At 41.4% G+C, this 13,906-nt stretch overlaps 1 protein-coding gene across 4 annotated transcripts in view; it reads left to right on the top strand.

The window, feature by feature from the left end:
- The window catches only part of si:zfos-2326c3.2 (mitogen-activated protein kinase kinase kinase kinase 4), a 349,204-nt gene extending 335,576 nt beyond the window's left edge, over positions 1-13,628 (top strand). For all 4 annotated transcript variants that reach the window (XM_063061134.1, XM_063061135.1, XM_063061138.1 and 1 more), the window contains one exon: positions 326-13,628. In XM_063061134.1, coding sequence (XP_062917204.1) covers positions 326-409 — 84 coding nt within the window. In that variant the 3' untranslated portion in view covers positions 410-13,628. The remainder of the gene's footprint in view (positions 1-325) is intronic.
- Positions 13,629-13,906: the final 278 nt, after the last annotated feature.

Genomic DNA, 13,906 nt, shown 5'->3' with positions numbered 1-13,906 from the left:
GACAGGATGTAATTAACAACAGCTTCTTTTGGTGTAGCCCCTATTATATGTTGGATACTCCAGTTTATCTATCCTGGTATGATATTTATGTGTACTTTAAGGGAAGGTTTGAGGGATATGACAGTTCAATTCACAGTCCCAGGAGGAGTAAATACAAATATAAAATTCAACAAGGTTGAACAGCTGGTTGAGCTGATGTAGGGGATTCTGACCTTAGGCCAATTTACACACTAGTGTTTTAATGCTTGTTATTTACGATCTCTATTAAAAATAGATTGGTGTCCTTACTGATCTTTAACATCCTCCTGTTTTAATTCCCTTCTAGGTGTTCTTTGCCTCGGCCCCATCTGGTGGAAGCAGTCAGATTTATTTTATGACCCTTGGCCAGAACTCTCACTTGAACTGGTAGCCACTGGGAATACTGAGCACACGTTCTGTGTATGTTGGATTGCACTGAAGTGATCATTTCTATGTACTCACACCACACTGGCCCTCAACTAACCGTGCCAGCTACATCCATTACAACCAATGATACATCATGGAATACTAGCCTGTCGTCTGTTCGACAATAACTAAAACTGGTTTCAGTAATTCTGCTGATTTTTTATATATATATATAGTATCTATGTTATTGGAATAGGGCAGGTTGTTGTAGCAATCAGGGTTGTTAGTGCATTACTGTAATGTTAAAGCAAAAAGGTAGCTCAGTGTACCAGTTGTGAGCAGATATATACAATCAGTGGTCACTTTGTTAGGTACAGGGTGGAACCCAGTGTAGTCTTCTGCTGCTGTGATCCATTCACTTCAAGGTTCAACGCGTTGTGTGTTCCGAGATGTGCTCTGCACACCACTGTTGTAACGCGTGGTTATTTGAATTACTGACACCTTCCTGTCAGCTTGAAACAGGTCATTCTCCTCTGACCTCACTCATTAGCGAGGCATTTTTTGCCTACAGAACTGCTACCCACTGGATGCTTTTGTTTTTTGCAGCCTTCTCTGGTGTGAGTGAAAATCCCAGGAAACTAGCAGTTTCTGAGATACTCAAACCACCCTATCTGTCACCAACAATCAGTCACTTAGATCACATTTCTTCCACATTGTGATGTTTGGCATGAACTCCATGAACATGTCTGCATGCTTTTATGCATCGAGTTTCTGCCACATGATTGACTGATTAGGTATTTGCATTAACGAACAGGTGTACAAGTGTACCAGATAAAGTGGCCACTGACTGTATAGTATCTATGTTTTTGGTTGTTGTAGCAATCAGATAGCATATTACTGTAATGTTAAACAAAAAGATAGCTTGACGTACCACTGACAGCAGACAGATTTGTGCGTAATCCTTTTGTACAATAACATCTTTGTGGTTCACCCCACCCTGCCCTGAGCTAGTGATTGAGCAGTTCACCTCAGTATTTTGTATATTCAGTATAAATGGGTTTTATGAAGGTAGTGCTAATGTTAAGACAATTAATGTACTGTAACTCATGTGGAAGTAATTCTCTAACCTTGCACCTTTCTCAAAATGGCTTTCTGCCACTTTTGATATTCAGAGAAGTGTGATTGCCTGACTTTAGATGATTTTTAAACAGAATCATTCATTGGTTAATCATTTCTAGGCACTCAATATGTTAGTCTCGTGAAGATAGGTTGAGTGAGCTGGGGCTTTTTTCTTCCGAGCAATGGAAGATGAGAGGGGACTTGATAGAGGTGTTTGCGGTGATAAGAGGTATAGATTGAATGAAGCCCCAGAGACTTTTCCCAGGGCAGAAATGGCCAATATGAGAAGGTATAATGTTACTGAGATCTGAGGAATGTGTAGAGGGGGATATCAGGGGTAGACTTTTTTTCTTACACAGAGAGTGGGATGGTTGTGTGGAATGTGCTGCCAAGGTGGTGAAAGAGGCAGATACATTAAGGATATCTAAAGGACTCTTAGAAAGGAACATTGATGATAGACTAATGGAGGGCAATACGGGAAGGAACTGGTCATAGAATAGATTAAAAAGTCAGCACAACATTGAGGGCTGAAGGACCTGTACTTTGCTGTAATGTCCTATGCTCTCTGGTTCTAGACTTTGGATACAAAACAGATGTAAGGAAAGAGGCGATTATTCAGAAACTTGATCTGGTTGCACTAGGGAATGAGATTGCTCCTAATCTGCTCCGTAAATTCATTTTCCTGCCCTCACACCATCTGTCTTTCTTTCCTGACAAAACTCATTGCATTGCCCCTGACAATAGGACAAGAGGTTCCTATGCTCTACCTTTCAGTGAAAACAGCTCTTCCTAATTTTACTGAAGAATGCTGATGGAAAATAGGTCATTCATTTCCTTTCCAAACTTGCTTATGTTTCTCTGTATTGATTCATGGCGAATGATTATCACTGACAAGATTATTTCCCTGAAAGATCATTGTCATCTGACTGTACATATATACAGACGAAACAATGTTCCTCCAGACTATGGTGCACCCACAAAACATCTGTCCTATACAGCACTTAAAACAAAATATCATCACAAATAAGTTAATGAAATGTAATTCAAAACGCATGTCGTGTGCAGCACAAGTAAACAGTAAACAGCTTGCTGTTTCGGTGATGAGACCTCTGTGGTGGCAGCAAATTTATTAGTCTCACAGTCTGAAGGAAGAAGCTGTTATCCTGTCTGCAAGTCCTAGTCCTGATGCTCCTGTACCTCCTTTCTAACGGTAGTGGGTCAAAGAGATTGTGGGATGGGTGGTAGGGATCCTCAACAATGCTTCAGGCCCTTTGTATATACCACATCGGTAAATGTCACAAATAGGGGGAAGGAGACCCCACTTATACAATCATCTGTAGGGTCTTGCAGTCCGATGCCCCTCGATGTTCCCTCTGCACTGCAAATACTTTCTCTGTGAGCTGCCAAATTATTCCCTCAATGTTTCAGCCTGGGTTTTATTCAGATTCTGACAAATCTATTTATTACATGTCCATGCTAGGATACAGTGAAGTGCTTTGTTTGCATTAATTACCAATACACCTAAGGGTGTGCCGGGGGCAGCCCACGGCTCTCGCCATATTTGGTGTCAACAGTCGTGTCCACAAAGCTCAGCACAACAAACAACAGAACAACAACATGTAAAAAAAACCTTTCTTCCCTCTACCAGAGATGAACCACTGGACATTAATGTTAACGCAGCCAATTAAGCTCTATAGTAAGGAATGGGGTAACTACTTTCCCTGAAAGGGTTTCAGTATTTAATCACAAAAAAAGAGAAAATCTGCAGAGGCTGTAAATCCGAAGAACACACACAAAATGCTGGAGGAACTCAGCAGGCCAAGCAGCATCTTTGGAAATGAGTATAGTCAACATTTCGGGCCAAAACCCTTCATCTGAACAGTCCCGATGAAACGTCTCAACCTCAAACATTGACTATACTCTTTTCCATAGATGCTGCCTGGCTTGCTGAATTCCTCCAGCATTTTGTGTGTGTTGTTTGTAAGTATTTAATCTCCAATTTTCATGGCATTTTCTTAGGTCCAATTTAGAGTGAAATTCTGTGTATATTCTCCCAAGCAAATTATTTAAATAAGACTGCATTAAAATAAGACTGGATGATAAAGGCTTGGTCCAAAGGTGATGAAGACATTTGAAATTGACTACTGAATCCCTTTGCAAAACCAGGAGAGGCATTCATGTCATCTGGAGCCAATCAAAGCTTAGTTCCTCATCTTGTAGCAATTGTCCCCCTGCTGTCCAGGAAGTAAAACTGACATGGGAAATAACTCCTTTTATTTCATCCCGCATCCCCATCTGGTGTTTGGTCTGAACAACAACTGTACCTCTTGATCATGTTTGCATGCTTTTGTGCATTGAATTGTTGCCACGTGATTCGCTGAGTGAGATATCTGCATTAACAAGAGCAGGTGGACCTATTAAGTGGCCACTGAGTGTTTATGAGGCAGGAAACAGTGGTGCGTGTGTGTCTTTGTGCATACATCATCAAAAACACAGACCAAAAACATAATAACACACACAAACACAGACACAGCCAAACACAAATACAGACATACAAACAGATATAGATGATGAAGATACAGGAACACACTCTCTCTCTCTCTCTCTCTCTCTCTCTCTCTCTCTCTCTCTCTCTCTCGCTCTCTCACTCTCACTCTCTCTTTCTCTCCCTCCCTCTGAAGACTGGGTAAGAATGGCTGATTTTTTCCTCCATAGGACATTAATGAACCAAAGGAGTTTTACAAGAATCTAGTAGTTTTATGATCATCATTAGCAACACCATGTGTTAATTTAATGAACTTAATTCCCCATTTTTTAAACTCCTTACTTTGGATCATTATTCAGCCCTAGATTACTGTCCAGTGACAGAATCACTGTCAACCTGACTTCCTGATGAATGTTTTGATATGGTACCAATAAAAACCAGGTGTTCATGGTGTCCCCAAATCTAACGATCATTCTGTCGATGTGAGAGTAACACTCTCATACTCCCAAATCTAAACATCATGCTATAGATGTGAGACTAACACTCTCATACTCCCAAATCTAACCATCATGCTATAGATGTGAGAGTAACACTCTCATATTCCCAAATCTAACCATCATGCTATAGATGTGAGACTAACACTCTCATACTCCCAAATCTAACCATCATGCTATAGATGTGAGAGTAACACTCTCATATTCCCAAATCTAACCATCATGCTATAGATGTGAGAGTAACACTCTCATATTCCCAAATCTAAACATCATGCTATAGATGTGAGACTAACACTCTCATACTCCCAAATCTAACCATCATGCTATAGATGTGAGAGTAACACTCTCATATTCCCAAATCTAACCATCATGCTATAGATGTGAGACTAACACTCTCATACTCCCAAATCTAACCATCATGCTATAGATGTGAGAGTAACACTCTCATATTCCCAAATCTAACCATCATGCTATAGATGTGAGAGTAACACTCTCATATTCCCAAATCTAACCATCATGCTATAGATGTGAGAGTAACACTCTCATATTCCCAAATCTAAACATCATGCTATAGATGTGAGACTAACACTCTCATACTCCCAAATCTAACCATCATGCTATAGATGTGAGAGTAACACTCTCATATTCCCAAATCTAACCATCATGCTATAGATGTGAGAGTAACACTCTCATATTCCCAAATCTAACCATCATGCTATAGATGTGAGACTAACACTCTCATACTCCCAAATCTAACCATCATGCTATAGATGTGAGAGTAACACTCTCATATTCCCAAATCTAACAATCATGCTATAGATGTGAGAGTATTCAGCAGGACAAGCCCAGTAACAGTAACAGTAACAAGCCCAGTAACAGTATTTTTGGGTGTTTTTACCGATATCCCTACCTGATAATTAGTTCTAATCTGATTGTTGAAATTATCCAGAAATCTCCACAAAAGAATTGCATTTTCGTTTTTTTCAAAAAAAGACCTCTTTGTGCCTTAGAAGTCATTTTAATGAATTATGTCCCTAATTCTTTTGCATTTTAAAATAAGGTCCTGGTTAAAACAAGTGGTGTTATGTCTGTCTGCTATGTCCCTTCCCCCACTATTTCCCATCACTTCAGAAACACTGTCACTGTTCAATAGATGCTTGACCTGATTCGCCAGTCACAGTAAGCTCGAATATTTCCTTCCACACTTCACAACACATCGAAAATCAGTAGAGCTGTTTGTAATACTCTCTTGAGAGAAAGTGGTTCAACAGTTCAATTTAATGTCAGAGAATGTATAATCTACAACCTGCAGCCGTTACTCGTTGCAGACACCCATGAAACAAAGAAAAAAACCCAAAGAATGAATGACAGAAAAACATTAGAACTCCAAAGTCCTTCCCCTCCCATGCACACGCAGCAGCAAAACTTCAACCCAGCCCCTACCCCCACTTGTTCCATCCAAAAGCATCAGCCCCCCACCCCCGCAACCACCACCCTCAATGCAAGCAATAATAAGTGCAACAAGAATTTGAGAAAAGAGAGAGGATGGTTATGAGCATAGCTAGGGCTTTTCTCTCTGGAGCGAAGGATGATGAGAGCTGACCTGATAGAGGTGTAGAAGATGACAAGAGCCATAGAATGAGTGGATAGCTGGTGATTTTTTTTTCCCAGGGCAGAAAGGGTGAACATGAAGGAGCATAATTTGAAAGTGTTTGGAGGAAAGTATAGTGGGGTTGTCAGAGGTAGGATCATTACAAAGGGTGGAAATGGCTAACTCGAGGTGGCATAATTTGAAAGTGATTGGTGGAAAGTACAGGGGTGAGGTCAGAGGCAGGTTTTTCCACACAGAGTGGTATGTGCATGGAATGCTCTACTCGGGACAGTGGTAGTAGAAAAGTGAGGGACTTTAAAGAAACTCTTAGATAGGCACATGGATGAATGAAAAATGGAGGAACCAAAGGGCCTGAACTGTTCTGAAATGTTCTATAAAATGAACAAAATGTCAAAGTGTAAGCTAACAGCGTGAGCAAATCAGCATAGAAATGAGCAGTGAAAGTCGAGAGACAGCGATAATGAGGACGATAGAAGAAGGCAGAGCTCGAAAGATGTCTGCAGGCAGAGAAAGTGAAAGGAGAGAATGAAGAAGTGGAAAGGAGAATGAAGGGAATGAGAAGCAGATGGCAAAAGGAATGAGCCAGGAGTCAAAGCAATGATGGGAAGATAAGCCATGAGTGAAAAGCAAAAGAGAAAGGTGAAGAAATGAAATAATATGGAATAGAAGGAGCAAGAAAGTTCAGTCTACAAAGGTAATCTTTTCAAAGAGATTTGAAGTCTAAAAGAAGTACTAAATTGACCACATGGCTTTATTTTACTCCACCTTCTATTAACACTCAGACCTAGAGAGGTCAATCCCACCAATCTTCTGAACACCAGCTGCAGGGAATAAAGGAATATTTGTCTGGTTGATTGATGAAGAAGGGCAAATTGTTGTATACAGGTGAAACTTAGTGTAAAAACTGCTGGTTCGACTCCTGCTTTTGGGCTGCACTCAGTATCCAATGTTGTCCACGGTTCCACGTCTGTGTCTTTCTAATTCCTTCCTGTTCCCAGCTGTGGTTCAGTGGCCAGCTCCCTCTCACCCAGAAATCCAGCTGTATCCATTCAAAGGCCATGTCACGGGCTGGAATACAAACTCTAACCTGGCCTACCAGTGCCCCATCCAGGGCTCTGAGCCAGTCTCTCAGACAAAGCATGAAAGTGACAACTGCTGGTGCTGGACTCGCAAGGGAAGCTAAACGTTCCCATAGCACTGTTTTGAGGTTGAACAAAGGAAAGAGGTTACCCACATTTTCATGACTGGCCTTCATCTCACCCTAACAATCTGGTGCACACTGATGGATGAGATTTAAGGTACCTCCCGTACCTAGTAAAGTGGCCACTGAGTGTATCTTCATGGTCTGCTGCTGCTGTAGCCCATCCACTTCAAATTTCAACATGCTGTGCATTCAGAGTTGCTCTTCTGCACACTACTGCTGTAACGCACGGTTATTTGAGTTACTGTTGCCTTCCTGTCAGTTCGAACTAGCCTGGCCATTCTCCTCTGACCTCTCTCATTAACAAGGCATTTTGCCCACAGAACCGCCACTCATTGGAATTTTTTTTTTGCACCACTCTCTGCAAACTCTAGAGACAGTTGTACATGAAAATCCCAGGAGATCAGCAGTGTCTAAGAAACTCAAACCACCCTGCCTGCTATCAACAATAATCCCAAAGTCACTTAGATCAAGTTTCTTCCCCATTCAGAAGTTTGATCTGAACAACAACTGAACCTCTTGACCATGTCTGCATGCTTTTATACATTGAGTTGCCGCCACGTGATTAGCTGATTATATATTTGCATTAGTGAGCCGATGTACAGGTGTATCTAATAAAATGGCCACTGACTGTATATGATCTAGCTTACAAAAGGTCATCATATTATGAAACATTAATCTGATTTATGTAGATGATAGTTGATGCAGACGCGGCCTGTTTCTATCCTACGTGGCTCTATAACTCTCTCTGACACATTCATGCCAGATGTAATCAAAGATGAAATCCCCCAGAACAAATTCACAAAATGGAATGTCACATGGAAAATCACGTTGACAAATTTGCCCTGACAGGAGAATCACATCACTCTAGTGAGGACAAATCAATCTAGGAAGTGCCTCATCAAATTTCCAGAGTGGTGTGGGGTGACTGAGAAAAGGCTGTTGTAGCCTTTTGCTCTGAGTAAACTCAGTTTGCAGTCACTGCTGTGAGAGGGAGAGGGACTGAGTGACAAACACAAAATGTTGGAGGAACTCAGCAGGTCAGGCAGCATCTATGGAGAGGAATAAACAGTTGAAGTATTGGTGTGAGACCCTTCATCAGGACTGGAAAGGAAGAGGAAAGAATCCAGAATAAGAAGGTGGGGTGAGGAGGAAGAAGTGAGAAGCTGAGATGTGGTAGGTGGAAGAGATAAATGCTGAAGAAGAAGGAATCTGATAGGACAGCACAGTGGACTATGGGAGAAAGAGAAGGAGGCGGGTCACCAGAGGGAGGTGATGGGCAGGCGAGGAGAAGGGCTGAGAGGAGAGACAGAATGGGAAATGGAAAAAGAGAGAAGTTGGGGGGTTGGAAATTACTGGATGTTAGAAAAATTGATACTCATGGCATCAGGTTTGAGATACATTTTTTTCTCTAATAGGATGACAATAGTCAATAAATATGACCATAAGACATAGGAGCATTTAGGCTATTCGGCCCATTGAGTCTGCTCCACCATCTCAACATGGCTGATTTATTATCCCTCTCAACCCTATTCTCCTGCCTTCTTCCTGTAACTTTTGATGACCTGACTAATCAAGAAACTATCAACCTGGAAAAGGTAAAGGGCTGAAGAAGAAGGAATTCGATTGTTTAAGATTGTTAGAGTGTAAAGGAGAATGAAATAATTGTTACACTGGATATGAGGCAGTACAAAAAAAAAACACAATAAGGAACAGAACACAATAAAAAACAATAAATAGAAATACAAAAGATAGCTTTTATACATAGGTTGATTATATGTTCAGACTATTATGCTCAGCACAGGATTGTCTGTACATAAAATGACTCTGACAGGTATTGATAAGGTACTGGTAGTGGGAATGTGGAAGGGTGGGTTATAGGGTGGAGGTATTGATCAGCCTTACTGCTTGGGGAAAGTAACTGTTTTTGAGTCTGATCATCCTGGCGTGGATTATGATTGGAGTGGGACAAACAGTTCATGAGTGGTGTGGGTGGGATCCTTCATAATATAGGAGAGGAGAGTGGACCATTGGAGAAAGGGAAGGAGGAGGGACACTGGAGGAAGCTAATAGACAGGTGAGGAGAAGAGATGAGTGAATAGGGAAAAGGAAAAATACTGGAAGTTAGTGAAATCGATGTTCATACCGTCAGTTTTCAGTCCTGATGAAGGCTCTCAGCACAAAATGTTGACTGTTTATACCTCTCATAGATGCTGCCTGGCTTGTTGAGTCCCTCCAGCATTTTCTGTGTTGCTCTGGATTTCTAGCATTTGCAGAATCTCTTGTGTGTTGACTGGGTGTTAGCGCAAAATGGGTGATAATGATCAAGACATCTGTTGTACATATCAACACACACAAATTGCTGGAGGAACTCAGCAGGTCAGGCAGCATCAATGGAAAGCAATGAATAATCAACATTTTGGGCTGAGACCCTTCATCAGGACTGTAAAAAAAAGATGAGAAGTCAGAGTAAGAATCTGGGGGGAGGGGAGGAAGTAGCACAATGTGGTAGGTGGTAAGTGAAAGTGAGAAGGGGGAGGGGTGAGGTAAAGAGTTGGGAATTAAATTGCTGAAAGTGATAAAGAGCTGGAGAAGGAGAATCTGATAGGAGAAGGTGGAAGACCATGGAGGAAAGGGAAGGAAAAAGAGCACCAGAGGGAGGTGATCAGCAGGAGAGGAGATAAGGTGAGGGAAGGAAACAGGAATGGGGAATGGTAAATTGGAAAAGGGACAATTACTGAAAGTCCAAGAAATTGTCCATTCCTCAGTTTAACACTTCCAATTATCTCCATTGTAGAACTCTGGAATTTGGCAAAATACAAAAGGGTTTTGAGGAACTTTTTTTCCCTAACTATGACTATGATGCATGCCTCTTTATTTTCTATTTGCACAGAAATTTGAGTGTACACCAACATGTGACTGAATGTGGTCGCTCCCAGAATGGAACAAATTCTTCTGGGTCGTATGCTGTCACTTTAAAATTCGACCAGGCTCTTCCTGACATGACTTACATTTACAAGTTCAACAATTTTCTCTGAGGCTCAAGAGGTGACAACCATTGGTCGTTCTCTGGTCAATCATTGCACTGTACGGAAATGGAATCCTATTCAGCCTCATATCATTATTTACTTCCATCAACTGGCAAACCGCTATAGTTCTGAAACCATGTATCCATCAGCTTCACTTGCAAATGCGTCCCTAGTTAGCACAGACACTGATCTACTCTGTTATCCTTGGCCTGAACCTGAATTGCCCTGACTAGGAAAACCTAGAACCCACCCAATCTTCTCAGCCCTGACTCCCCAACATCCAGAATAACCAACCCCAAAATTCCTTGACGAAAGCCCTAACCCCTCACCTACCCAATTATTTTCTTTTTGTGACTGCATTTTTCTGATATTTTGTATGTGCTTGCTATCATATATGTTCTATGTGTCTTGTTTGTGACTGTTGATACTGTGTTTTGCACCTTTAGCCTGGAGTAATGTTGTTTCGTTTAGCTGTATTCATGGGTAATTATGTCTGGTTGAACTTCAACTTGAATCTCCAGTGGTCAAATTCAATGAGAGGTATAGAGAGCAAGAACCATCAGAGTCTTCTTTCCCAGGATGGAAATGTCAAATATTAATGGGCATGGTTTTAAGCTGAGAAGGGCAAAATTCAAAGTGGATTTGTGAGGCAAGTTTTTTAACACAGAGAGTGGTAGGTACCGCTCTGGTAACTGTCAGAGGAAGTGGTCAAAGTAGATATGATAGCTACATTTAGCATTTAGACAAGGATATGAACACGTAGGGGATAGAGAGATGTAGACCACATGCAGGCAGGTGTGCAGCTTGGCATAGACATTGTGGGCCAAAAGGCTGTTCCTGTTCTGTGTTGTTCTTATGTTCTATCAATTCCCAGCTGATCTGTCTGGAGCAGGTAGTGGTCGAAGGAGATGAGTGAGGGCTTTGGAGAGCATCTGCAACATTGGGAATGCGAGAAATGTGGGTATCTTCACTGACAGTGAATGCTGGAAAACTCAGCAGCTCAGGCAGCATCCATAGGAAGAGAAAAGTTGAGTTCATGTGACAGGTGATCTTACAACAGAAATGGCCATTTCTGAAATGTGCAGGAAAGGCCAGTTATATGAAATTGTTGAATATTGTGTCCATTGTATCAATAATGAATCATTAAACGGTATTTTAGTAAAGACATAAATTATTACAATTTTAAGATTGATGCCTACATTTAACGGTTGAGGAAATAGGGATTTTTTGTGTGAAATATTGTCCCACCTCTAATTTCAGAGCCAACATTGTTCAAATATAAAATACTGGAGGAACACAGCAAGTCAGGCAGCACAGTAGTGTAGCGGTAAGTGCAAAGCTTACAACACCAGCTGTAAGATTGGCGGGGTTTCAAATCCCGCCACTGCCTGTAAGGAGGCTGTACGTTCTTCCCGTGACTATGTGGGTCTCCTCTGGATTCCTCCCACATTCCAAAGATGTACAATTAGGGATGGTGAGTTGTGGGCATGCTATGACAGTGGCACTTCAGGCTGGCCAGCACAATCTGTGATGATTAGGTTTGATGCAAGACAACTGTACATTTGATGTTTCAATGTGCACTTGACAAATAAAGCTAATCTTTACCTATGGATAGGAATAAACAGTCAATGTTTCAGGCTGAGGCCCTACATCAAGCGACATTTCTCGGCCTGAAACACCGACAGTTTATGCCCCTCCACAGATGCCGCTTGACTTGCTGAGTTCCTCCAGAATTTTGTGTGTGATACCGAAGACTTACAGCGTCTGCAGGATTTCTTGTGTTTATATTGCTCAAATAGACTTTAACACCCAGTGTTAAGTGACATGAGGACTTGCCGCAGTCCCACTTGGCAAAGATAAGTTGCCTCAGAGGCAAATCATTCCTGGGATGAGAGGATTGAGCAATGAGATGAGATTGTCTCAAACCAAAGATTGAAAGAGCAAGAGATGTTTTATTAAAACAAAGAATTCTGAGAGAGTCTGACTGAGTCTGTGTCATTTGGATGGAGAGTGTAATCCTGGAGATCTTTTCTTTACATTAGGAGATCAGCCAGCAGTAAGCAGAAATTTCTTTACTCAGAGGGCAATCAATCTTTGGACTTTCCAGTCTCAGTGGACATCATTGAGTTCAATTGATTTTTATCCACTTAAGGATTCCAAATATGAGTTTGGATGGGAAAGTGGATGAAAGGTGGTGGTTCAGATAGAAACCAAGGGAAATGTTGAGGTAACATGATGACGTAGCAGTTAGAGTAAAACTATTACAGCAACAGTAATCTGGATTCAATTGCACTGCTGTCTGTAAGGTGTTTGTACAACCTCCCGGTGACTGCCTGGGTTTCTTCTGGGTGCTCTGGTTTCCTCCCACATTCCAAAGATGTATGGGTTAGCGGGTTAGTAGTCATGAGAGTGATACAGGGCAGTGTGGGCTCATTGGGCTGGAAGGGCCTGTTACCATTCTGAATCTCTAACTAAATAATCACGACAAGTGCAGGCAAGTTGTGCTGAAATGAGAAGGATCATATTTATTAGTGGAACAAGCCTGGGGGCTAAATGGTTTACACTGCTTATGGTGAACTAGGGGCCTCAGGCCTACCCCTGCTCAAGTTTTCTCTCTCAGTAACTGGGGCTGATCATGAGTGCAGGAACGATTCTCTGGTTCCGACTCAATCTATCACATAAGAAAAGTCTTTTCTCCTCTCCCACCATTCCCCTGCCAGGGTCAACTAACTGTACTTTGGCGACGGGTTTAAGCCTTCAGAAAAAAAATTGAACGGACAGCTCAGCCATTCTGAGACTTGCACTGAAGCATTTTATAAGCAGAAATGGATGAACAATCCACTATGCCCAAGCACCCCCATTCCCGACACTCTCCAGTCCTAGAAACACAGCATGAACACGTGGGAGAAGGATGGAAGTCTCGTTCATGTCCCACTCTGAAGACTGAACATTACAGTCTTCTCTGAATGCAGCACTATTGGGAGGAATTCGGACAGTCAGGCAGCATCTATAGACGAGAATAAACAGTTTATTTTTCGGGCTGAGGCCCTTCCATTTATTCTGTTTATTCCCTCCATAGAGTCTGCCTGACCAGCTGAGTCCCTCCAGCATTTTGTATGGGTCATTCAAGATTTCCACACCTGCAGAATCATTTGTGTTAAATACTATTTGAGTTCTCTTTTATCTTTTCAGCCCAGGATTTTTAAGGCCTGTGATTACTTGAGAATTAATCAATCAACATGGATGGATTTTGTTTTAAATTGCATTTTAACAAATGTTCTAAATGTGATTAAAATTGTTACAAATATTAATAAAATATGTTGAATTAAGTTTTTCTGTGTTTGACCATAATATCTGTTGACTTGAATTTGCAAAACCTTGTTTCTTGTCCAGGGATATTAGTTTCCATGACAACGATTACCAGCAGCCACTTGGTTGATTCCTTATTCAGTGTTTTCTGCCAAGTTCTGGTTCCTTGTGCATCCAAAGTTGCCAATCATTCATTCATTCATAATTTTAACCATGAGAACATAGTTTTCTGTGGAAAACCCGACAAACATAATTTACTGGAGATATACAAGA

Source organism: Mobula hypostoma, chromosome 10 (assembly GCF_963921235.1).
Source record: "Mobula hypostoma chromosome 10, sMobHyp1.1, whole genome shotgun sequence".
NCBI classification, from domain to species: Eukaryota; Metazoa; Chordata; class Chondrichthyes; order Myliobatiformes; family Myliobatidae; genus Mobula; species Mobula hypostoma.
The sequence above is the reverse complement of the archived record's forward strand: the minus strand, read 5'-3'. Positions and strand labels throughout refer to the sequence as shown.